We start from the raw sequence: 27,584 nt of genomic DNA on the forward strand, positions 1-27,584 counted from the left end.
CTCAGCGTCACCAGCACTATTTCCCACTATAAGCAGTTGTGCAGGTGATGCTGCTTTTAGTTTCTCCTTAAAGGGGTACTCCACCCCTAGACATTTAATCCCCTACCTAAAGGATAGGGGATAAGATGTCTGATCGTGAGAGGTCCAGCCGATGGACATTTGTGTTGAGTATTCCGGTTTCAAACGGCCGTGGTCTTTACTTCCCCCCCGCGATCAGACAACTTATCCTCTATCTTTAGAATAGAAAAGATTTTTTATCATCAACCTTATGCTTCTTAGCAAAGTTACAGTGCTGTCTATTACAGATTTTTTTTATACACTGATATTAGATAACATGATCTTTCAAGATCATGTTATATGTAGGAACAATGTTGAATTGTTTATTAAAATTGCAAAGTAATAAACACAGTTTGTTACAATGTTTTATAAAGTACTGGATATGATAGGTGTAAATGTTAAGATTCCACTCAAATATAGCAATACATCATTCAGATTTCTAGAATAGGTCACATGCCATTTTACAGTTACTACTTCCATTAATACAAACGGCAATTATTATAATCAATAAATTTATTTGTTATTTAGACAATCAGTGTATCATGGTGCTATGTATTTGCATTTAAAGGGGATAAGTATGGACACTATAATGCATTTTGCAGATGAAAAATTCTGATTATTAAAAGGGGTACTCCACTGCCCAGCGTTAGGAACATTTAGTTCTGAACGATGTGTGCGCGCTGTGGGGGTCAGCCGTGCCCCCTCGTGACGTTACATCACGCACCCTCAATGCAAATCTATGGAAGGAGGTGTGGCGGCCGCCACACCCCCTTCCATAGATTTGCATTGAGGGGGTGAGGCCAACCCCCGCAGTGCGCACACAGCTTTCGGAAATAAATGTTCCAAATGCTGGCCAGTGGAGAACCCCTTTAAAGGGGTGCTCCAGTGGAAAACATTTATTTTTTTATTTTTTTTTTAAATCAACTGGTGCCAGAAAGTTAAAAATAGATTTGAAAATTATTTCTATTAAAAAAATCTTAATCTTTACAGTACTTTTTAGGGTCTGAATACTACAGAGAAAATGGTTTTCTTTTTGGAACACAGAGCTCTCTGCTGACATCACGAGCACAGTGCATCTGTTGACATCGCTGTCCAGCGCATCATATGTTTGCTGTGGGGATTTTCTCCTACTCTGGACAGTTCTTAAAATGGACAGATGTCAGCAGAGAGCTACGTGTTCCAAAAAGAAAAGCATCTCCTCTGTAGTATTCAGTATTTTTTTTTTTTTTATAGAAGTAATTTACAAATATGTTTAACTTTCTAGCACCAGTTAATAAAAAAATAAAGTTTTCTACGGGAGTACCCCTTTAAAGAAACCAGATATACCCACTTTGTGGATTCAGTCCACTATGTTAGCCATTTTGTGGTTGAGAAATACAGTAAGCAACCTTAATGCCAACTTGTAGACTTATGTGATATTACCACTGACAGAGCAACAGACCTCCTCAGATCACTACTCCTCATGCTGATGTACAGGTGCCCAGGAGCACAGAGTTCAAAAGCGGCAGTGCCTGGCAGATTAATGTGGGAAAAAAATATACACAAGCATACAGAGCTGGGTTGATAAAAGCAGAACAATGTGTTCAAAAAGATGTCCCATGCTCCACACTTCCCATCATAATGACCTTCTCCTAAAATTTCCCTAAAGAAAAGGGCAAATTAAGAATTGGGAAAAGGAGAGGGGGTGGCAAAAAATCCCTCTCCCCCACCAAAAAACAACAAAAAAAAATAAAATAAAATAGACCAAAACAAAAACATTAAATGGTGGTGCGAGTTGGAGTACTTGGCTGACGTAGACCCAGAGTTTTGCACAACCAGCCAGCAAAATCAACTTCTTGAATTTCAGCACGCTTAATGAATGTATGAGTCTGTGGGAAGAACAAAGAATGAAAATCGTTTTATAAGAAAGATCTGAAACTATGATTTAAATAGCACATCTACATGTAAAGAACAATACATGCTGTGAACATCTTAGAGAGCATAGTTTGCACTATTTATCTATAAATATCCCACTAATTGCTGTTAAATTGCATTTTTTATAAAATAGACCTGAATAGTGTATGATCAAACATGAACCCTTTTAGGAGTATTTTTTATTACTCCTGGTTACCATGTCTGCACCTTTCTGAGGTATATGATTTGACATACATATAGCCCAGTCTTACTGTCTCAGAAAATACCCATAATAGGGAGCCCCTGTGCTCCAATCTACCACAGAAATAGCTTTTTGATTTGTTTGTTTTTCTCATGCAATAAATATACATTTGCTTTATGTGATGACAGACCCCTGTACCCTTTAGGCCAAGTTCACTGCCGAAAAGGCGCGTAATGTTTTCCGGAAAATACAGGCAGACATTCCACACATTTACTTGATGCGGTGGCACTAGGATCATTCTAAAAAAAGGTACTGTTCTCCATAGATGGCAATGCATTTCTGAGCGGAAACCACAGAAACATTGAACATGTCAATGTTTTTGCACATGCCAGGAAACAAGATATTTCTGCCATGTAAATTCAGTCAAGTGCACAGGGCAGCACAATCCCACTGAAATCAATGGGACTCTTTTGCAGCATAATTTCAACTCTGAATATTCCTGTGGAATTCCAATCAGACATTCTGCTGTGTGAACATAGCCTCACTCTACCAAATGAAGCCCACACACTACCATCCTCAAGTACACCAGCTTTCATGGATTGTTATTGGGTAAAATACCACAGACTAGTATCACTCCAGTCATATAATTACTGTCCAAATGTTATGTTGGTTATATTATGAGAAACATATTTGTAACCAAAATATATCATCTCACCATCAGCATCTTCAGGTCTGCCCGTTCAGCTGGATTCTTTATCAGACTAAGGAAAGAAAAAAATTTGTTAAAAACCAAACTAACTATCACCTCTCCCTATCTGTGTTTGGAGGTAAAAGGTAACTAGGTAAATTTTTGCACAAAATTCTTAAAATTTCTTTTAATCCTAGTTAAATCATTGGCGTGATCGCCAGAACTAACAGCATGAAAGCCATTTGTATTCCACATATGAAATTGGCCATAAAAGGATTGCCTGGATGCACCAGATCCCTGCCTCAGCTAGTGATTGGCTAAGTGGGCTCTTCCTTGTACTGACACCATGAAGTAATGGGGAACACAATAAGGCATTGTTGAAATGGTGGTGAAGGAGAATTGCAGTGAGCTTTAAACATTTTTTTTTTCTTTAAGAAAGAAACAAGTGCCCTTTAACCTCTTCATGACAACCTAATTTGACCTTTACGGGGTACTCGAAGATATATTTTTATTTTTTTATTTACTGGTGTCAAAAAGCTCTCTGCTGACACCTTTGTGTCAGGAACTGTTTAGAGCAGGAGAGGTTTGCTATGGGGATTTGCCTTTGTTCTTGACAGTTCCTGACATGGACAGAGGTGTCAGCAGAGAGCCCTGGGGTCAGACTGGGAAGAACTACACATTTTTCTCTGGAGCATTCAGCAGCTGATAAGTACAAGAAGGCTTGTGTGGTTCTTTCCAGTCAGACAGAGGTAACTGAAGAGAGCGCTATGGTCAGACTGGAAAAAAATAGGAACACAATTTTCTTGGAACATTCTGTAGCCGATAACTACTGGATTAAGATTTTTTAAATAGAAGTAATTAAAAACCTTTATACATTTCTGGTAACATTAAATGGTTTTCCCCTCCAGACTACCTCTTTAAGGACCGAGTCCTATTTTTCAAAGTCTACCTGTCTCACTACGTGCCAACAACTATGGGATGCTTTATCCTTGTGATTCCAATTTTGTGGAGAAAAGATGAATTATATATTATACACATATACACACACTGCAGTATAAATTATGTCACATTTTTTATTCTGTGGGTCGGTGCCTTTAAGTTTTTCTTCCTTTGCACAACAGAATGATTTACAGCAAAAACAGAACATTGTTAGTTATGGCTGTCAGAATATGGCAACAGAGTCATTACTATTATGGGACATATGACCTTTTGAAAAAAATTTTGTGGAGGCAAGAGGAGAATTTTTTTTTTTTTTTTAAATGATGTTCACTGTGCAGTATAAATGACATGCTATCTTTAGTCTATAGGTTGGTACAATTATGGTGATACCCAATGTATACACTTATATGTTTTTATTCCTTTTCATAAGAAAATAATTTCAAACTTTTTTTTCCCCCTTTTTTGTGTTGCTATATTCTTAGACACAGCATTTAAATGTTTTGTCTGACCATAGAGTATGAGGGCTGTTTTTTGTGTAAAAAGCTGTACTTTCTATACCATTTTAAAAAAAAGAAATAAAATGTTTAAACGTGTTCACAGTGTGTGATAACTCAAATAACGGTTTTACATCCTTCATAGATTGTACATCCCATCCACAGGGCATTAATCCTCCCATATTTTACACCACAGCAACAAAGATGAAGGTACTTTTAAAAGACCAATACTCAGATGTTGGCAGCTGCCAGTTGGGTATTACAGGTGACAACTTTCAGCAGCTGCGACTGGAGAGAACTATAAGGCCTGGTTCACACAAACGAAAAATGTGCAAAATGTCTGCACGAAAAACAGGTGCGGACGTTCTGTACATCTGACTAACCAGCAGGAGCTAGAACCGCTTGGAAATGTGTTTTCTTATAGACAACAAATCATTTCCTTGCGTACTCCACAGAAAAAAAAAAGTCAAGTATATTCTTTATGCGGGTGCCGGAATCTGAAGTGTTTCTGGCACGAAAATTCTGCCGTGTGAACAGTGCAGCAGAATACCATTAAAATATATGGGTCTCTGCTGCTGCGGAATGTCCGTAAGGAATATTCATGCAGAATTCCGTACAGACATTCTGCCATGTGAACACTCTCACTTGTTGTTTAATCCCCTAGATGGTAGGGATCGACCGATCGGATTGGCCGATATTATCGGCCGATATTCACAATTTTGTTAGTTATCGGTATCGTCATCTAACCTTGCCGATAATTCGTCTTGCCCGTGACACCCGAGCCCGTAGAACTGTGCTGCTGGCTGCTTTTTTGCATCTCCCACACAGTAAGAGAACCACAGTGGCTGCTTGGGAGAGGCGCTTTGAACTCAAGCGTGGCGCTGCTGCTCTTAGACGTGAGGTCACGTCACCGTGGGGGTGACGTGACCTCACGTCTAAGCGCTGCAGCGTCACGTCGGAGTTCACTGTGCCACCGATCTGTGCGCCCGCCGCCCTGCTCTCTCTCTCTCGTACAGAGCCCTGCTTGTCCTCGGTGCACAGAGGCCCTGCTTTAAAATGCCCAAAAATTTAAATGCAAGGAATATCAGTATAAGTTATCGGCCTGAAATTTCACATGTTATCGTTATTGGCTCTAAAAAAAATTATATTGGTCGATCCCTACTAGATGGCATAATCGATAGCAACCATTACAACTCGGTGGCTGGACAGGGTGGGGCACTCTGTTGTCCATTCGGTCCCTGTGTCACATACTTGCAAGGTGCAAAGCAGTTAAAAAAAGGCACCCTGTCATCTCAGTACACTTACACCCGGTTGATTAATTAAATTACAGAAGAACAGTTAAAATGTCATGTTATTAATCCCAGACAGTGAATGAGGTTTAAAGACAATTTGTGCACAAATTCTATATAAACCATACCAGAATTACTCTTAAAGGGGTACTCTGCCACACACATCTTATCCCATATCCAAAGGATAAGGGATAAAATGTTAGATCGCAGGGGTCCCGCTGCTGGGGATCCCCGCAATCTCCTGGCCGGCACCCGTGTAATTTGGGTCATGGAGCGAACTCCGCTGCATGACTAATGACTGGCGATGGAGGCAGCAATGCCCCATCCATTCAAGTCTAAGGGAGGAGGCGTGATAGCTCTGTACTAGCCGCCATGCCCCCCTCCCATAGACATGAATGGAGGAGGTGTGGGGTGACTTCCCGAACGTGGAAGCTGCAAGCTTCCGTATTTTGGTCGCCGCAGCTGCCGGCCCAGAGATCGTGGGGGACCCCCGCAATCTAACATCTTATCCCCTATTCTTTGGATAGGGGATAAGACGTGTGCGGCGGAGTACCCCTTTAAGTCACTTAGGATCCCCAGTAAAATAATAAAGTTAACATGTCTTTATACAGCATGATAGACCCTGTTGCAACGAAAACATCAGAATTTCTTTTTTTTTTTTTTTTTTATAAACCACTCTCATTTTTAAAGAGTTTTCAAATCTATTAAATAATACATCAAGTGGCACCATTAAAAACTGCACTTCATCCGGCAAAAAAAAAAAAAAAAAAACAAGTATTAATGCTGCTATACTAACAGAAAAATAGCTCTGGTAAGTTGCTGAGATATCACCCAAAAGGCTGAGAAAGAAGAGTTAAAAGAGAATGTATGACTTTACTTATTTTTGCCCAATGCACAGGGATTTTAATCCAATCCCACCATAGATCTGTTGTCCGGTTGCACATGAATGCCTCCTGTGACTGATCCCACTACATCCTTCTTTTAATTAATATCACAAGACACTTAAATTGACTTTCACACAACTTGTGCTCATTTGAAAGCAGAAGCACTTAAGAAAACATTATATTTTCCCACCGGAGTACCTCTTTAAGCCTTTCTGTGAGGTGTAAAACTATTAGGTGGCTTGTGGGAGGAGTTACAACAATGCTGCATATGCAAATGCTGTCATTTATATGTCTTCAGGCTGTGTTGGATACTTCGTTTTTTTGGTTTTAAATCTTGAAAAAAAACCTTTCAATAAGCATTATCTGACTTAATAAATCCCCGAGACCCCTCTCCATGGTGGATAGCTATTTCTTTAAGGAACATCTGTAGGGCTCTGAACTTTGGATAGGGGATAAGTTTTAGATCGAGGGGAGTCAGAGCGCTGGGGCCCCCGCGATCTCCTGTACGGGGCCGCGGCAATGTACAGGAAAGGGGGCATTCCGTCCCCTTTCCTGTACATTGCCGCGGCCCCGTACAGGAGATCGCGGGGGGCCCCAGCACTCGGACCTCCCGCAATCTTAAAGTTATCCCCTATCCTTCGGATAGGGGATAAAGTTCAGAGCACTACAGATATCCTTTAACTGCATTGTAATCCTTATGTAACAAGATCATGGAGGTTTTGGAAACTGTTGAAAGTACAGGTATGTTTTCATCTGTAATGTGTCATGAAGAGATTTCTATGGATTAAACGTTGTGTTGAGACAAGATTTTCCAATAAAATATGTACACTGACCTAATTTATATGTGTTCAAAAACATTGTGTGAACATTTCTTACCACTTATGTACAAAGTCTTGAAAATCTGCTGTAAACACTCCGGATGGAAGCTTAGGAGGGGGCTATATCAAGAAGAAAAAAAAAATAGACAAAGTGTTAAGCATACACTTAAATTTTAATTGAAGTAAGATCGGTCAATTCTAAAAACAAAACACATGAAATTATAGGCAAAATACAAGGAGTCATTAGAGTTTTTAAGGGAATCAAAGTACCAGAAAAGCAATCCACTGCTTGAGATTCAGCAATTCTTACTGTAAATGTTGCTTATCTCCAATAAAACAAGGTCACAATATTCTATTTAGGTTTTGAAAAAGTACCTAATAAATTGAACGCAATAAATGCCAATCTATTTCTCACTTCCTAGCCTTGTCCAGGTGTACATGGAAAAAGAGGAGGTGGGAGTAAATTATTATTTTTTTTTTAAGCAGGCTGGGGACAACCGCAAAATAAAAACACTGGGAACCGTATGTGCTTACGGTTCCATCTGGTTTGCACAATACGGTTTTGCAGTTTGCACATGCATGCTGAAAGTTCTTCCCACAAATAGAACAAGAAGAACTTTAAGGACAAACATAAAACTGTATCTGTTTTATATACGGTTGTACACTGTTTGGTCCGATTTAGAGCTTTTTTTTTTTTTTCTTTTTTTTTTTACAAAAAACCTGATACAGGAACCTTATTGCAAATACAATATACGAATACAGCCTAAGCTACCGTTTTGGGAAAAAAAGCTGACAAAACCGTACAGGATGCAAAACGGACACAACTGGATGCATCTTTTGGCATGCAGTTTTCAATGGAGAGTCAATGTATACGGTTTTCAATACGGTTCCATACGGTTTTCAAATTAAAAACATATAAGGGACTGTATTGCAAAAACCATGATGTGAACCCCGCCAAAGAGGTGATAAAGCTAAAAGAAATGTATATAATATATGTGCTAGGTTCTTGTGATCTTAAAAAAATGAGCCAAATTTTTCCACCTTTCACCTCTTCTGGATTTAGGGCGTACAGGTTATGGTTTATTAAAACTACTAAAATATAATGTATACGGTCCTTTAGGTCATTGGTCTAAGCTTAAAAAACAAAAAATACTAACTACTAAACACCAAAAATACTTATTTTTGGTCTCAAATATTAAAAAAAAAAAATAAAAATAAATAAAGTGATCAAAAAGTCCCATTAAAACAATAATGGTTCAGATAAAAGGACAGACGGCGCAAAAAATTAGCCCTCATACAGTTCCATACATGGAAAGATAAAAAAGCTATAGGGGTCAGAAGAGGAGAATTTTAAGCATAGTGATTTTGTTAAATAGAACCAAAAAATCTTTGAGCAGGTAAGAACCATTTGGCCCATGTAGTCAGACCAATATTCTGAATACTATCAATAGTCCTTGTCCCTATGTTACATGAAGGAAAGCCTTATGCCTATCCCATGCATGCTTATAAGGACAACTGCGGTGAAATAAACTTAACCCATATCCGCAGTTAAGATAAGTGTCTGAGCGTGGGGGGTCTGACTGCTGAGACTTTGTACTTTGTAATTACATCACTTATTTTACCATAAATTGTATGACGCAACCAGACAAATATTATTTGTGTGGGAAAACTGAAATGAAAACCGCAATTTAGCAAATTTTGGAAGGTTTTGTTTTCACGCTGTAGACTTTCCGGTAAAAATGACATGTTTTCTTTATTCTGTGGGTCAATACGATTAAAATGATACCCATGTTATATGCTTTTTTCTAATTGTACCTCTTAAAAAAAAATCTCAAACCATTTTAACAAAATTCGTATGTTTTAAAATCGCCCTATTTTGACCACCTATAACTTCCTAATTTTTCCCTATATGGGGCGATATGAGGGCTCATTTTTCTGCGCCATGATCTGTAGTTTTTATCAGTGCCACTTTTGCTTAGGTTTTACTTTTTATTAATTTATTATTTTTTTGGGGAATAAAATGTGAAAAAAAGAAGCAATTTTGGTCATTTTTAATATTTTAACGCCATTCACCATACAGGATAATTAACAATATATTTTAATTGTTCAGACTTTTACGCATGCGGCGATACCATATGTGTATTAAATAATTTTTGGGGGTAAAATGGGAAAAACTGACGTTTTACTTTTTTTTATTGGGGGAGGGGATTTTTCACTTTTTTTTAATATTATATATATATATTATTTTTTTATTTTTTTTAAACACTTTATATCCCCATAGGGGACTATTCATAGCAATCATTTGATTGCTAATACTGTTCAGTGCTATGTATAGGACATAGCACTGATCAGTATTATCGGTGATCTTCTGCTTTGGTCTGCTCTATCTGAGACCAGAGCAGAAGACCCCAGGAGACAGCCGGAGCCAGGTGAGGGGACCTCCGGCCGCCATGCTGGATGATCGGATCCCCGTGGCAGCGCTGCGGGCGATCCGATCATCCATTCAAAGTACCGCACTGCCACAGAGGCCGTGATCTGTATTGATCACTGCATCTGAGGGGTTAATGGCGCTGAAAGCAGACGGGACCTGCCACGCATTAAGTGAGCACCGCTCCGGTGCTCACAATCATAGCGGCGCGTAAATGTACGTCATGGTGCATTAAGTACCACGTCACCATGACGTCCATTGTCGTTAAGGAGTTAAAGAGTACCTGTCACCAAACTAATATATTGTTCCTTATGTAATTAGAAGACACTTTGCCATTTACTTGCTGTTAAAATTCTCAACCTTTATGTTTTTAATGTGACTGAAAAACGGCCACTAGATGGCTCTGTTCTGTTCCCTGTCGCAAGTAAAAGTTAGTTTGGTCTCATCCCGGCCTGGCAGGAGACCAAACTCAAGAAGGGCGTGTGGGGCATGACGAGAAACAGCTCTCACAGGCTTCAGTGATGTCGCGCCTTCTGGGGAACACCCATTTTCTCCTGCCGGGAGTTCACACAATGTGAGCAAGGGGAAAGGTATGATACACAGCTCTTAAAAAAAAAATCTGAGCTTTAAAGGGGTTCTCCGGTGCTTAGACATCTTATCCCCTATCCAAAGGATAGGGGATAAGATGCCTGATCGCAGGAGTCCTGCCGCTGGGGACCCCCGGGATCACGCACGCGGCACCCCGTTTGTAATCAGTCCCCGGAGAGTGTTCGCTCCAGGACTGATTACCGGCGACTACAGGGTGGGCGGCGAGTGGCGTCAGGCCCCCGCCCCCGTGTGATGTCACGCTCCGCCCCTCAATGCAAGCCTACGGGAGGGGGCGTGATAGCTGTCACGCCCCCTCCCGAAGGCTTGCATTGAGTTTCAAAAATGGCACACCTGGGCCTAGGTGGTAACAGGCTGGCGTTATTTAGGCTGGGTAGGGCCGTTGCATGGTCCTCGCCTACCGTGGTAATGTCAGGCTGTTGCTGCTTGGTATCTGGCTGAGAATGAAATATTGATTTTTTCATAAAAAAAAAAAAAAAAAAAAAAAAAATGCATAGGGTTCCCTGTGTTTTTATTCTCAGCCAGATACCAACCAAGCAGCAACAGCCTGACATTACCAGCCTGGGGGATGCCCATTGCTACCGGCCCTCCCCAGCCTAAATAATGCCAGCCTGTTATCACCTAGGAGCACCATTTTTGAAGCTCCAGACCTGTTGGTAACGACTCTTCCTGGTACCTCTGTGGCGGTGGGTACTGGGGTAATATTTAGGGCTTAGTGCTAGCAGTTTTTGGGGCTAATGCTAAGCCCTGGCTTGGTAATGGATTCTGTTCACAAGACTGCTTCAACTACTAAGCCTGAACGTTAAAAAAAAAAAAAAAACTTTTGGTTAAAATGACACATTAGCTTTATTCTATATATTAGACTTTTTTTAATAGTAGTAAAATAAAACTAAATCTAACTTTTTGTATGAAAACTAGTATGCTTAAAAATTGTCTACTTCTGACCCCTATAACTTTTTTTTTTTTTTATCCGCATATAGGGATGTATGAGAGCTTATTTTTTTTGCGCTATGATCTGTAGTTTTTATTGGGACAATTTTTACTTTGATGCACATTTTGATCGCGTTTAATTACATTTTTTTTCTAGTATATGAAATATGCATTTCTGGGCTTTGGATTTTTTTTTACGCTTGCGCCTTTCATTGTGCTAACCTTGTATTTTAATAGTTAGGACATTTACCAACACGGCGATACCACGCGTTTAGGTTTTAATTTTTTTATTTAGTCCATAGGGGACTATAAACATGCAATCTTTAGATTGCATACACTGATCAATGCTTCTCCATAGGAGAGCACTGATCAGTATTATCGGTGCTCCATTGTTTCACCCTGGCATAGTTAAATGCAAGGCTAGAGCAGCGATCGGACAGCGAGGAGGAAGGTAAGAGACCTTCCGTCGTTCTCTCACAGTTTCACCGCGGCTGTCCCGATCAGTAAACAGCTAGCCAGGAACTGCCTTTACAGCTTTTAGACGCCACAATCAACTTTGATAGTGGTGTCTAAAGGGTTAATGCTGGACATCAGCCCGATCAGCGTTGTACAGAATTAGCTTGGGATCCTGGTTGCTGATAGAAACTGGGACCCACCGGTTATGATGCACGCTCAGCTGCTGAGCGTGCATCATACCAACGGGAGTCCGCAGTGAACATACATATACAACCATTTGCAGGAAGGGATTAAAAGAAAAAAATATGCTGTTTAGATCCGTGATCTATAGCTTTTATTTTTGTTTTAATGGCACCTTTTGATCACATTTTATTCATTTTTTTTCCTAGTATATGCAGTGACCAAAAATATCTTTGACTGTGCAGTTTAAAACATATTTAAATTGTTTGGACATATACGCACGTGGCAATATCACACTTTTTTTCACATTTGAAAAATGAAATTAGGTCAATTCGAACATTTATTATTGAAGGGATTAACATCGGCCTGATGGGGCAGAAAATGAAAGCCTGCACATCATATTGAAAAAGTAAGCTGGGCCTAATGTGCACATATTCAGTGTCGGGCCTAGGCCTGATTATGGAATCATACATGCGTATTATAATTGTATTTGTGTATAATGTAAGGTATGGGTGAGGGTTCATTCAGACTGTGTTTTTGTGTATACCAGTTCTATTGGTGGGGGGGGGGGGGGGGGGGGTCTGTCTGCCTGTGTTATTTCTCCTTTAAAGTAAGGCACTAAGATAAGGGAGCAGGAAAGGGGGATGGCAGTTTCTCCCCCCCCCTTGTCAGGTCAGATGAATTTCCGTTTTCCCTCCTAAAAAGCCACTATAAAACTGAGATGCTGGACGAACCTTTGTTGAAGCCTGTGGCAAAAGCTGACAAGACATCCTAAGATACAGCTGGACTCTCACTTACAAGGACTGCTATACCATTATGCTGTAATGCCTTTCTTTTTGTTTTCTGAACTTGTCTTGCTGAACTCTTTTATATATTTTTGTACCAGTATGCAATTTGTTTGTTTTATACGTAGCACTGTGATACCTTTTTACAGAATAAATGTTTAATCAGCTCTGGTCTTTGATCTCTAAATATAGGAACTCATTTTTCTGAAGAAGTAAGAAGGAAATGCAAAAAGGTGGGGGCGCTCTCTCCTATATAGGACGGCGGAGGACCAATGCACCCAAAGGGATGTGGTGTCACGCTGAGGTTAACAACAACCGCACATCACCTTGAGAGAGGGTGAAGAGGGGGCGGTCGGGGAAGTTGTGCAGCTCGAAAACCCCTCTCCGAGACCACAACGGGTACGGAAATAGTGAAGACGGAAAAGAACAGAAAAAAGGGGGTTATATACAAGCGCTACTGCTGATAAGGAAAAGGATAAAGTATTCAGGACACCACTGTAGCACAGGACAGTTTAACATTCAAAGCAATAGGACAACGCGTTTCGGCACTAGCATGTGCCTTCCTCAGGTCCACAAAACAGTTACTAAAAGTTTAACAAGTGGATACAAGATACAAATCAATGTCATTTCAGAGAAGGAGACAAGGTTGTGGTACTTACATGTCTGTTGTCCTGTAGCCTGTGTTGTGCTAAGGTGGCGTGGCCGCGGCGTCCTGTCTTACCATCGCGCGCGCGCTGAATGGAGTTACCGGAAGTGTGCGACGCGCAACTTCCGGTTCGGCGTGCGGCAGCCAGACGGACTGCGCGGTCAAAAAAAGCGGGAGGTGCGTGTAGCGCTCCATAGTGGGCAAAGTGAGATGTAAGAGAAGATAAGGAGGGAAAAGGGGGGGGGTACAAGCAGAAGATGAACAGGGGGGGATGGAAGGACACCGGGAATGCAAGAGAAAGAAAGGAACAAAAGAATGTGAGGGGAAAAGAATGCACAGAACCACAAAAAGGATGTGCTCTCCTGTTTTTCTCCATCCTTTTTGTGCTTCTGTGCATTCTGTTCCCCTCACACTCCTTTTGTTCCATTCTCTCTCTTGCATTCCCGGTGACCTTCCATCCCCCCTGTTCCTCTTCTGCTTGTATCCCCCCCCCCCTTTTATCTTACATCTCACTCACTTCGACCATTATGGAGTGCTACATGCGCCTCCCGCTTATAAGACCGGGCGCTGCAATCATCGCGGCCATGCCACCTTAGCACAACACAGGCTACAGGACAACAGACATGTAAGTACCAAAACCTTCTCCCCCCCTCCCAATGCCACGTTGTAACTATGAATACCCCCCTTATTTTAGCCAGAGACTCATCTGGGTTTCTGGACAGTGTTTGGACTTTGGGGTATCTTCCAACTGATCAGTGTCTCCCATACGCCAACCGGAAGACTGACCTTGTGTTTTAGAACAATATTTCTTGGACATGGTTTAGACAATCCTCCCCAAACTGGAGACTCATTTTATTGATTTATATCCATTTCTGGACATATTTTGGACATTGCATGTGAAGCTTACAAAATACCTCAAATAGGACTTGATGTTTGTATTCCTGCACACTATGTATACTGTGTTCACTGTATATTAGGCATGACTTTTTATAACTGGCACCTGACTGCACCCTTTGGGTCCATAATGGACTGTTTCCTTTCCTCGCTGTTAGCCTCTGATGTGAAGGTCTTTTTACCTGATGTGGACACTCATTAGAACTACACATAGCCTGGGCAACCAAAACCACACTTTTTTTCTAACCATCCAGCAATACACATATCTACCTCAGGAACTATGGTCGACACACCTGGTTCCCCCCTATTCACCTACGGATACCTCTTATAACTAGGGATGTCCCAATACCGATACTAGTATCGGTGCCGATACTAGCCATTTACATGGTATCGGGGACTCGTTTAATGTCCCCGATACCATGTCTGATATCTGCTGCTGCTCCGTTCTCCGGTCCTCCCGTCCGCTTCATAGTCTTCCATGGAGGAGCATGTGACAACGTCACTCCGCCTCCTCCCCTGCGCCCAGCGCAACGATACAGAGGAAGCGGAGTGACTTGTATGTCACATGTTCCTGCATAGGACGCCATGATGCGGACCGGGAGGACGGAAGAAAGGGGCAGTGAAGCTGTGTGCTGCTGCTAATGGCTGGCTAAAGGGGGGCCAAAGGGGGGCCCTGCTGCTGCTGCTAATGGCTGGCTAAAGGGGGGCCCTGCTGCTGCTGCTAATGGCTGGCTAAAGGGGGGCCCTGCTGCTGCTGCTAATGGCTGGCTAAAGGGGGGCCCTGCTGCTGCTGCTAATGGCTGGCTAAAGGGGGGCCCTGCTGCTGCTGCTAATGGCTGGCTAAAGGGGGGCGCTGCTGCTGCTGCTAATGGCTGGCTAAAGGGGGGCGCTGCTGCTGCTGCTAATGGCTGGCTAAAGGGGGGCGCTGCTGCTAATGGCTGGCTAAAGGGGGGCCCTGCTGCTGCTGCTAATGGCTGGCTAAAGGGGGGCCCTGCTGCTGCTGCTAATGGCTGGCTAAAGGGGGGCCCTGCTGCTGCTAATGGCTGGCTAAAGGGGGGCCCTGCTGCTGCTAATGGCTGGCTAAAGGGGGGCCCTGCTGCTGCTAATGGCTGGCTAAAGGGGGGCCCTGCTGCTGCTAATGGCTGGCTAAAGGGGGGCCCTGCTGCTGCTAATGGCTGGCTAAAGGGGGGCCCTGCTGCTGCTAATGGCTGGCTAAAGGGGGGCCCTGCTGCTGCTAATGGCTGGCTAAAGGGGGGCCCTGCTGCTGCTAATGGCTGGCTAAAGGGGGGCCCTGCTGCTGCTAATGGCTGGCTAAAGGGGGGCCCTGCTGCTGCTAATGGCTGGCTAAAGGGGGGCCCTGCTGCTGCTAATGGCTGGCTAAAGGGGGGCCCTGCTGCTGCTAATGGCTGGCTAAAGGGGGGCCCTGCTGCTGCTAATGGCTGGCTAAAGGGGGGCCCTGCTGCTGCTGCTGCTAATGGCTGGCTAAAGGGGGGCCCTGCTGCTGCTGCTAATGGCTGGCTAAAGGGGGGCCCTGCTGCTGCTAATGGCTGGCTAAAGGGGGGCCCTGCTGCTGCTAATGGCTGGCTAAAGGGGGGCCCTGCTGCTGCTGCTGCTAATGGCTGGCTAAAGGGGGGCCCTGCTGCTGCAAATGGCTGGCTAAAGGGGGGCTCTGCTGCTGCTGCTCCTAATGTCTAAAGGGGGCCCCTGCTGCTGCTGCTAATGTCTAAAGGGGGTCCCTGCTGCTGCTGCTAATGTCTAAAGGGGGTCCCTGCTGCTGCTGCTAATGTCTAAAGGGGGTCCCTGCTGCTGCTGCTAATGTCTAAAGGGGGTCCCTGCTGCTGCTAATGTCTAAGGGGGGTCCCTGCTGCTGCTAATGTCTAAGGGGGGTCCCTGCTGCTGCTAATGTCTAAACGGGAAGCCCCTGTCTATAGGGGGGCTGCTGTCTACAGGGGGGCCTGTAGTCTATAGGGGGGGGGGGGCTGCTGCTGCTAATGTCTGTAAGGGGATAGTACTATTAAAGGCAATCTTACAGCAGAGTCACCTGCACTAACTGGAATATATAGGTAGATCGTGCAGGTGACCCAGTTTCTACCGCTGCTTACTATGTGGTCATCGGTCTCGCTACCAATGCAAATTCCCTGTTCTGTCCAATGGAGAAGAGAGAAATCTTGGCTCATACTACAGCAGTCGCCTCCATTGTACACAACAAGGACCCACATATCATACGGTACGTAGCGCCAGAGACCGGGCCACCCTGCTGGCAGATTTCCTTTAAAATATAAGTACTCGTACTTGGTATCGGCGAGTACTAGAATTAAAGTATCGGTACTCGTACTCTGTCTTAAAAAAATGGTATCGGGACATCCCTACTTATAATATATACACCAATAATCCATATATGTGCTTGTGTATATACTGTTACTGCTACAAGTGCCCGTCATTTTATGACTTCAGTAATGTCTCTTATTTCATTTTATTTTCTAATCCCCATCCAACATATGTATATATTTCCACAACCTATATCCTTTTGGATGTTCTTATCCCACATATTTATAGATATTTTTATTACCAATACCTTGTTTGTGTGTATTGATTTTATGTGAAATGACATTGATTTTTATCTTATATCCACTTGTTATCCTTTTAGTAACTGTTTTGTGGACCTGAGGAAGGCACATGCTAGTGCCGAAACGCGTTTTCTTATTGCTTTGAATCTTAAACTGTCTTGTGCTACAGTGACGTCCTGAATCCTTTCTCCTTTTCCTTATCAGCAGTAGCGCTTGTATATAACCACCTTTTTTCTGTTCTTTTCCGTCTTCACTTTTCTAAAGGAAGCTCTGGTAAAACTCTTATCAAAAGGGTTAATTAGGTGACTTGCTGGGACTAGTAGTGGATATCCAGAGGTCTGGTGGCTCAAACCCTTGAACCATCACACTCTCTCTAGCGTCTTGGCTGGACCAATAGGGTGACATTCAGTATTAGTAAATATGTGAGTATGGGGACTATTTTGACAAATTTGTCTGGTTAGTAATGTTAACAAAAATAAAGTAGGAAATGCTAGTAAAAAAATTAAATATCTATAAGTAGATTTTCGGACATTCCGCCCAATGAGCATTTAATTTATTATTCGTATATACCCCAAGGACACTTGCCTCATTCACAATATAATCCAACAGTTCAAATATAGCCATAGCTGGTCGGCTGTCCATACAATGACCTATAAAAAGGTTAAAAAAAAAAAAAAGGCCATGTGAGAGAAGGTCTCTATACACAATTGAGAATTATATATTAGTATAAATTAGCCTACCACTGATTGGTCTTCCAGGAGGTCGTGGACGAGGGGAAATGCTATGAGATTCTCCATCAGCTCCATCCATTACAGGCCGCCCAAATATGGCTTCCAGCTCCTTACCATCTGGTGGTGGTATAGGGTATCGTCCTATTGAAAGTTCTACCAATGATAAACCCATGCTCCAGATGTCTGACTGCACAGAATAATGGGTGCCCTGCAAGCGTTCTGGCTAAAGAGGGGGGGGGGGGGGGGACGAAAAAAAAATAAAAAATATATATTCTAAAATTCTGGTTCCATTATATAATGTCTCTGAAAGTAGGCTGCATATGCATAAAAAGCTCTTAATTTCGAAGAAACCCATACTTACAGACATATAGGATCTGGTCCCAACAAAGGAGTTTGCCATGGAGTCAATGAGTTGCCCACTGACACCAAAGTCACACAATTTGATCTCACCTCGAGAATTCACTAGTATGTTGGAGGGCTTCACATCTAAACACAAGAAAATTATACTTAACATATTAACTTGACGGAAAATAAATATCTGTCCGCTATAATTTATATGTGAATCGAACAGTGCCCTTTTAAGATGTCGAAGTGTGTTTCAAGTCGAACAAAGATTTTGTACATTTTGGCAAAACATTAAACCTTTCTGATATACTTCATAAGAAAGTTATTTCCTTTTTACTGAAATCACGGCTTAACTCATGGCTTTGTCCAAGCTGAAGCACAGGCATGGACAAAGTCTAGTAAGTGAGGGTGAGCTAGCACTCCTCTATGCCCTCTCCTGTCCTATCAAACATGAGAGAACAGAGGAGCGATAGCCCACCCTCACTTACTGGACCCGTGGCTAATGCTGGACATCACCGATCACAGTGATGTCCGGCATTAACCCTTTAGACGCCACAATCAAAGTTGATTGCAGCGTTTAAGAAGTTAAACACTTCCCAGTTGCTCAGCGGTGCTGATAAAAACGGTACCGATAAAAACTACAGATCACGGCACAGAAAATAGCCCTCACACATCCCCGTATATGGAAAAATAAAAAAAATTTAAAAAATAAAAAAGTTATAGGGGACGGTAGGACATTTTTATAAAATGCTAGTTTTTGACAAAAGTTATAATTTTTTTAAAGAAGTAAAAAACAAAGTCAAACCTATAGAAGTTGGGTATCATTTTAATTGTATGGACCTACAGAATAACTACCGTATATCCCAGCATATAAGACGACTTTTTAACCGAAAAGTCAGGGGTCGTCTTATACTCCGGGTATTGAGGTCCGGGATAGGAAAACTTCTGATTATCTGCCCAGGCCGGCTCCCGTGTGTGGTTGTAGGTGGGGGCCGGCCAGAGCAAGTAAAAACTAATACTGTATACTAAAAACCAGGGTGCCTCCAGCTGTTGTGAAACTACAACTCACAGCACGGCAAAGGCTGTCTGGGCATGCCGGGAGTTGTAGTTTCACAACAGCTGGAGGCCCCCTGGTTTTTAGTATACAGCATTAGTTTTTACTTGCTCTGGCCGGCCCCCACCTGCAGCCACACACGGGAGCCGGCCCGGGCAGATAATCATAGGTATTCCTATGCCGGACATCCCTGTGTCCTGAAAAATCTTTTCGGGACATAAGGATGTCTGCTGGTCACTTACCATTCCCCGGCGTCCTCCTGCGATCCTCCTTCGGTCCTCCGTCTATATGGTTGTACGCAGGAGACATCAGTGACGTCACGTGCCTACAACCATAGAGGCAGAGGAGCGCAGGACCAGGAGGACGCGCGCCGACCGGGGCCTGGTGAGTGACCGGCCGTGCTATCTTAAGTGATCCAGTCACCGCTCCCCGGTCCCAGCACCTACATAGGACATAGCAGTAGATGGTGACCCGGGCCGGAGGAGCGGTGATCGGAACACTGTGGGGGCAGACCAGTACAGACATACAGCCTGCAGCCATACACTGTATATGGCTGGAAGCTGTATGTCTGTTGGGGGGAGCCGCCGCCCTAACGTGGGGTAACCCCCCCCCCCCCCCCCCCCCGCCCTAACGTGGGGTAACCCCCCCGCCCTAACGTGGGGTAACCCCCCCCGCCCTATTGTGGGGGAGTTGCCTACTATTGTGGGGGGAGTTGCCTACTATTGTGGGGGGAGTATACTGCCTATCTAACATGGGGGAACATGATGCCTACCTAATGTGGGGGGGGGAACTACAAGGTACCGTACATCGCGGTAGGAGGGGCAGTCTTATATGGCAAGTATATCCCAAACTCTATTTTAACTGTAAAAGTTGGGGGTCGTCTTATACGCCGGCATATACGGTATGTCATTTTTACCGAAAAGTGCACTGCGTTGAATTGAAATCCCCAAAGTTAGTTTTTTGGTTTTGCAATAAGTTTTGTGGTGAAAGAATTGATGTCATTACAAAGTAAAATTGGTTGCGCAAAAAAAAAACAAAAAAAAACCCCAAAACAAAAAAAAAAAATTTCTTTCTAGTGTCAACGCCTACTAGTGCCAAGAGCATATACCCCACCATTTAGGTGTCCCCCAATGAAGAGAAAAAGAGAAATTTTTTCTTTAATTTCATCCCACAAATTTTTTTTTTTAGCATTACTTTTTTAGCATTACAAAGTACAATTGTTGCCACAAAAAACAACCTCTTATATGGGTCTGTAAGTGAAAAATTGAAAGCTGTAGCTAGTAGAAGACAAAGAAAAAAAAAAACTAAAGTGCAAAAATTTTTAATCCCTGTGTCCTTAAAGAGGTACTCCACCCCTAAACATCTTATCCCCTATCCAAAGACACAGCAACACAGTCATCCAAGTGCATGGAACAAACTCTGCTTTGTGTTGGATGAAAGGCGACCACAGCAGTCACGCCTCCTCCATTCATGTCTATGTACTAGCCGACAAGCCCCCTCCCATAGACATGAATAGAGGGGGTGTGGAGTGGCATCACGCACGTGGAAGCTACAAGCTTCAGTGTTTAGAACGCTGTAGTGCTGGCCTGGAGATCACAGAGGCCAGACCCGCGATCAGACAACTTATGCCCTACCCTTTTGATACAGGATAAGATGTCTAGGGGAGGAGTACCCCCTTTAGAATGGTTAAAATAAAAATTAAGCTGTTTCTTAGTTTCACTACACTTACCAGAAAAACAAACATTTTATGGGAACCTGTAAGCATTGGTTACCAGGTGTAACCACTGGTATACCACAAAAATGGTATAAAGGCACATCAGTTCGCAACTGAGAAAGTGTAACTATGCTTAAATGGGGTACTCCACCCCTAGACATCTCATCCCTTACCCAAAGGATAGGGGATAAAGATGTCTGATGGCCGGGGTCCCACTGTTGGGGCACCCCAGACATCCAGTGCACGGAGCGAACTTCGCTCTGTGCCCGATGACTGGCGATGCAGGGCGGAGGCTTGTGATGTCACAGCCACGCCCCCTCAATACAAGTCTATGGGAGGGGCCGTGACAACCACCACACCCCCTCCCATATACTTGTGTGTTGAGGGGCGTGGCCGTGACGTGGGGTGCTGCACCAGATGCTCTGAACGAACATCGGGTGCAGCAGGAAGACCACCTGTGTCCCCCAGCAGTGGGACCCCCTACAAACAGACATCTTATGCCTTTGGATAGGGGATGAGATGTCTAGTGGTGGAGTACTCCTTTAAGCAGTACATTACACAACAAGTTGCATATCAATCAAGCAACATATTAGTAGATGTGTGACGGGAGCTCTACGAATGTAAAGTATGGAGATAAGGGAATGGGAACAAAACAAACATTGTACATTTTATATATTTCTCCCACACTGTATTGAAATTATAAGCAAGTAGTCCTCTGGGCGGTAGGGCATTCGGAAATTTTTTCACAGGTTCCTTTTAAACACTAAATTACCTCTGTGCATGATCTGGTGTTTTTCCCTCAGGTAGGCTAGACCCCTTAGAACTGCGATGCTGACTTTCCCAAGAATTTCCTCTGGTATACGACGGGCTTCCTTAAGAACTTGGTCCAGAGATCCTCCATCCTGCCAGCACAAATTATTACAGAAGACATACAGAATGAGGATTTGAAAAACACAAACAAAACGCAGGCTTCAGTAAAGGAAATTAGTAAATACCAAGAACATGTATTGTTTCTTAACTACTTTTCCACTTATGTATAAATAAATAAAAATAACTTATCCCCAATTCTGTTTTTAAGATATACACATAGCGGTAAAGCGAATATGTTAACTTTATGCTGTGGGTCAGTACAATTACAGCAATACATAATTTATCTTTGCATCACAATATTCTAAAAACATTTTATACTTCATGCTGTGAGGAATTGTTGACATCACACGGCGACGGAGTCGTGACGTCACGATACTCCGGTTCCGTGGTCGCCACCTGGCTGTTTGTGAGCTGGCACCGCGGCGGAGTACCCCTTTAAACATGCGGGATAAACAGTATGTTAAAAGTTTGTATTATCTTCTGAAAGCAAGTTTTTTTTTTTGGTGGGGGGGAGGTTAGATTTTATTTACATAGTGGGAAAGAAGGAGAACTAAAGTTTTATTATAGGGCATTTTTTTTTTAAATCACATTTTTTTAAATCAAGTGTAAAGTACACTGCAATACTAACGTACTACAGTGTAGTGTTAATTTCACATTTCTGTTATTACAACCTGACTATGACAGGCTGTAATACTTTTTTTTTATATTTATTCTTTATTACTACAGTATTAACAAAAATCTGCACAAAAAGGATCAATTACATCTTCTTATATAGAACAATTACACAGAGAATTATTCTCCGAGTGTAGTTTAATATATGCTCTTATTTCTCTATTCTTTTACCCCATACCCACCCAAAACGTGCTGCAGCTGCAAAAAAAAAAAAAAAAATGTAAGTCACCCTCCATCGCTGTTGCCGCGTCCCCATCGCTCCAGAACGTCTCTGCTGCCCGGTATCCTCGCTCTCCGTTGCCGCCATGACGTCACTACACACGCCGCTCCTATTGGATGACAGGATGGTGTGCGCGACGACATGGTGACGATGAAGGAGAGCGCCGGCCTTGCAGGGGATCCCGGCACGGAGCAGACACCGAGGAAGCAGGTAAGGTCCTTCCCGATGTCCTTTAAGCTGTTCGGGACGCCGCGATTTAACCGCGGCGGTCCCGAAAAGCCCGACTGAACAGCCGGGTTAGTGTTATTTTCACTTCAGATGCGGCAGTCAGCTTTGATCGCCGCGTCTGAAGGGTTAATACAGGGCATCACCGGGATCGGTGATGTCCTGTATTAGCCGCGGGTCCCGACTGTTGATGGCCGCAGGGACCGCCACGATAGGTGTGTATTCGCCGTATAAGACGCACCAACCTTTTCCCCTCCAGTTATGGGGAAGAAAAAGTGCGTCTTATACGGCGAAAAATATGGTATTTACAAGTTTCTGACCACTTATAAAATGTGTTCAATGTGCTGCCCATTGTGTTGGATTGTCAATGCAACCCTCTTCTCCCACTCTTCACACACTGATAGCAACACCGCAGAAAAAATGCTAGCACAGGCTTCCAGTATCCGTATACACCGCTATATACTACTATATACACCGCAGGAGAAATGCTAGCACAGGCTTCCAGTATCCGTATTTTCAGGTGCTGCAGAATGGGCAAAACAAAAATTGGAACAGGACCCTCAGTTTACGCAGAAGATTTTGTTCAGTGATGAGGCAAACTTTTATGTGAATGGTGAAGTTAACAAACAAAACCACCGCTATTGGTCTGACACTAACCCACATTGGATAGATCCCTCCAAGACTGTTGGAACACAAACATTTATGGTATGGTGTGGTATATGGGGTACAAAGATAGTGGGGCCATTCTTCATCAATGGAAACCTCAAGGCCACTGGATATGCAAAATTGCTACATGATGATGTGTTTCCTTGATGAACAGTTTCCTGGAAAGTGGATTGGTCATCGTGGGCCAGTTGAATGGCCCCCAAGGTCTCCCGATCTGACCCCCTTACACTTTTATCTTTGGGGTCATCCGAAGGCAATTGTCTATGCTGTGAAGATACGAGATGTGCAGCACCTGAAACAACGGATACTGAAAGCCTGTGCTAGCATTTCTCCTGCGGTGTTGATATCAGTGTGTGAAGAGTGGGAGAAGAGGGTTGCATTGACAATCCAACACAATGGGCAGCACATTGAGCACATTTTATAAGTGGTCAGAAACTTGTAAATAACTCATGAAAGAATAAAGTTACGTTAAAACCAAGCACATCATAGTTTTTCTTGTGAAATTCCCAATAAGTTTGATGTCACATGACCATCTTCCTGTTGAAAAAACAAAAGTTGGATTCAAAATGGCCGCCATGGTCACCACCCATCTTGAAAAGTTTCCCCCCTCACATATACTAATGTGCCACAAACAGGAAGATAATATCACCAACCATTCCCATTTTATTAAGGTGTATCCATGTAAATGGCCCACCATGTATATTAATATTAAAATGCCATTGCTGCTGGAAAAATATCTGTTCCCTTACCCTTTAACCCAGATACATCAGAATGCTAAATGCAAAACATTTCATCTTCTCGCTTTGCCTGTAACTAAGAATAGAGCCTTAAGATTGAGACTATGGATACAAGACATCTAAACATTGGACTTTGTGGAAAGACGAAGAAATCTTAAGCTAAGAGGACTTGCAAGATAATGACTTATGCTACACCACACAAATGACCAATCAGCATACAGAACGATGAATAATTTTACCTTTCACCCTCCCCTTTTTCTCCGTTTGTAAAAACCAAATTTACTTCCTGTAATAAACAGAACTCCCTGGGGTACCGAGGAGAGAACTCATACCAACCTGGCCTGGTGTGAAATTAGTACAGCGGTAGTCACTCACAGATTAAGGCCGCACATTAATCCATCCCTAACAATATAACCTCCACCTTGTCAACACAGTGTCTCATTGTTGGGGGTTTAACATCTATCCAGAACTGAGCACGAATTCTCCTGGCAATATTTAAAAGCCGCCCTACCGCTATTTTCTCATTCTCTCAGAGAGGAAGGTCATTGGTATACCCTACAATACAAATTCTTTGGAGTCTCCGAATAATAATCTATATGTAGATAAATTAACCCTTACCCACCCCCAATTGCGACGGTTGGGGTTTTTGTTTAAAGTCCCATGCAAGTCTATGGAAAATGTATGTTCCAGCATAACTTCCAAATGGCTGGAGATATTTTGATTAAACTTAGTACACGTTACTTTTATGTTAAATAAAAATATATCAGTTAAATTAACCCTAACCTACCCCCTTACATGAAGGATGGGGCTTTTGTCTTAAGTCCCTTTCATGTATATAGGACTTCCAGTACCTTACTACACAAGCTCTGCTGGATCTCCTGGTGAGTGTGTTAGTCCAGCCACACCCCATCTCACAAAGCCACACCCACCTTTTATTTTCTACCCTTTATGTGCATTGGTTCGGCTTGTAAGTTATGCCCACTTCAACTAAACCAAACCTCCTATTTTCACCCGACAATCTTCATCTCAACTCAGCCCCACCTGAGGATGGGATACGAGGACGAGATATGGAGGACAAGTACTTCCTCCTATGTTGCTTTTCCTCCCCCATAAGAATTAGGTAGGAAAACCGGGCAACACCGGGTACTCAGCTAGTACTCAATATAGATTCCCACTAATTATGTATATTTGGGCAACTCCACAACCTATGAAGGAAATCAGCCCCTCCTTGAAGACACCTTTGACATAGGGAGTCTTTTTAAACCCTATTCTACGGAGAAAAGCTGGAGTCTGATAGACCCTATATAAAATATATAATTGTGACAAACCTCCAGCCTCCCCAAAGATTCATTAGGAACAGCCTTTAGGAAAAAGTCCCATTGATCCTCACTCTCTATTTCCAATTCCTCCTTCCATTTCCTAAATGCTCCCACTGATCGTTGCCCCTTGACCAAGTACTTCCAGCTATTAAATCCAGAGTGGGATCCTTAGTACACTGTAACAGAAAATTTCTGTTGAGCAAAGAATGAGTGTCTTAACTGTAGATAATGAAAGTAGCGAGGAAGCAAATCCCTTACCAACAATACTCCAGCTTTCCTCCAAACCTCAGAGGGGTCTAATTTCCCAAATTCTAATAAAATAGGAAAATCCCAAAGAGGGATGAACTCTGTAATCCTTCCTACTTGCTTAAATTGCTTTACCTTAATCCACACCCTATGGATAAGTTTAAATATTGGGAGACTCTGATTTTGTAAAACTAAGTTACCTCTTTCCAGAAGAATCAATATCCCAGAATCAGAGAGATAATGTTGCATAATAGCCACAGAGCTCTAATATATATTAGCACTGCCACAGCCAGCTAAATGCTGACATTGCAAGGATAAAAAGTATTACAAAGGATTTGGAAGTGCTAGACCTTCCGCGTCTTCAGACCGTTGAAGATGCTGAAAATTTTTTATTTCAGGTTTTCCGCCCATTTCAAATCAATTCTCGAAATTGGGCATTCATTCTCTAGAACAAGTTAAACGGGATCCATATAGGTAAATTGTGAAGAATATACAGCAATTGGGGCATATAAACCATTTTAATAAGATTTACTCTACCCACTAAGATAACTATAAATTGCACCATGCAGCAATTTTACCCTTAAAGGGGTACTACCGTGGAAATTTTTTTTTTTTTTTTTTTTTTTTTTAAATCAACTGGTGCCAGAAAGTTAAACAGATTTGTAAAATCACTTCTATTAAAAACATCTTAATCCTTCCAGTACTTTTTAGGGGCTGTATACTAAAGAGAAATCCAAAAAAGAAATGCATTTCCTGTGATGTCCTGACCACATATGCTTCTCTGGACAGTAGAGGTCAGCAGAGAGCACTGTTGTCAGGACATCACAGGAAATGCATTTATTTTTGGATTTCTCTTTAGTATACAGCCCCTAAAAAGTACTGGAAGGATTAAGATTTTTTAATAGAAGTGATTTACAAATCTGTTAAACTTTCTGGCACCAGTTGATTTAAAAAAAATGTAAAAAAAAAGTTTGAAACGTTAGTACAGCGTTACTGACATTAGTAAGAAAAAAAAAATGCTTAAAATCAGTGTAGTAATGTGTCCTAAGACCTGTATGCATAATAATATGCATGTGTTAATATGTAAAATACCTTATGATCTATGTATATCTGATCAGTCTTCTGAATTCCTCTCAAAGGCTGGGGGCGTTTCCCTTGGAATATGATGAGCTCCTCTCCTCCCACGAGGTCTGCACAAGGTCTTACTTTTGCAAAGCATATTAGCTGAATAAATGGTCTATATAACTAATTCAGCCATGTGAAACTATATGGTGAAAGGACTGGAAAAAAAACTACCAAAAAACTAAGACATTTTCACAGCTTTGTAACCAAAGTGCTTGCTTTTTATAACCCTAAAGCAGCCACGTGGAACCTATATGGTGCAAGAGAAGCCATTTTGCATATAAATAGTTTAGCACCTTGTATTGCTTGTAACTGTGCATGTGAATGCTTCTCTTCTGTGGAACAGCATTGAGAGAACCACATCTCCCTCCCTCAGAGATTTCTGTCCTTTTTCAAAAAGAACCAAAAAAAGGCAGAATTTTCTGGGTACGTTAAACCTGTTTTTCACATCTTTAGCGATCACATTTTTTATTGTATTAGGAAAATGCTTCGTTTTTAAGGAAGTATTAAATGGAAAAATGTTGTTTCTAACGACAGTAATGCTTTACATTTATTGAGCAATGGAATTAGATTAGGGGCTGCATACTCTTGAATACGTGGACTAACTTCTATTCCTAAATACTCTGAGACACACGGGAGAGTATCATCTACACAAATTTTAGATAACTGTCGATCTAAATGGCATAAGAAAGGATTTCTGCTAGTTAATAGAGATACCCGAGAGACCCAAAACGCGAGATTAAATTGGCACTGTCCGATATAAAAACTTTTTATATGTATACATTGAGATCTGCAGCAAAAACTCTCAGACAGAGAACCAAAGGATACCCCAAAAAGGGCAGGAGCTGTGTCCCCCAATGGATCCTCCGAGAAAGAGATTTTACGGTAAGTAAACAAAAATCTCCTT

General features: G+C 42.4%; 1 protein-coding gene across 3 annotated transcripts in view; it reads right to left on the bottom strand.

The window, feature by feature from the left end:
• Positions 1-409: 409 nt before the first annotated feature.
• Positions 410-27,584, bottom strand: part of MAP2K2 (mitogen-activated protein kinase kinase 2) — a 57,992-nt gene continuing 30,817 nt past the window's right edge. For all 3 annotated transcript variants that reach the window (XM_056573925.1, XM_056573916.1, XM_056573935.1), the window contains exons 5-11: positions 21,373-21,502; positions 17,849-17,973; positions 17,497-17,710; positions 17,342-17,406; positions 7,323-7,384; positions 2,868-2,913; positions 410-1,925 (exon numbers count right to left, since the gene is read on the bottom strand). In XM_056573925.1, the coding sequence (XP_056429900.1) occupies positions 1,815-1,925; positions 2,868-2,913; positions 7,323-7,384; positions 17,342-17,406; positions 17,497-17,710; positions 17,849-17,973; positions 21,373-21,502 (753 nt within the window). In that variant the 3' untranslated portion in view covers positions 410-1,814. The remainder of the gene's footprint in view (positions 1,926-2,867; positions 2,914-7,322; positions 7,385-17,341; positions 17,407-17,496; positions 17,711-17,848; positions 17,974-21,372; positions 21,503-27,584) is intronic.

This window comes from Hyla sarda, chromosome 1 (genome assembly GCF_029499605.1).
Source record: "Hyla sarda isolate aHylSar1 chromosome 1, aHylSar1.hap1, whole genome shotgun sequence".
Lineage (NCBI taxonomy): Eukaryota > Metazoa > Chordata > Amphibia > Anura > Hylidae > Hyla > Hyla sarda.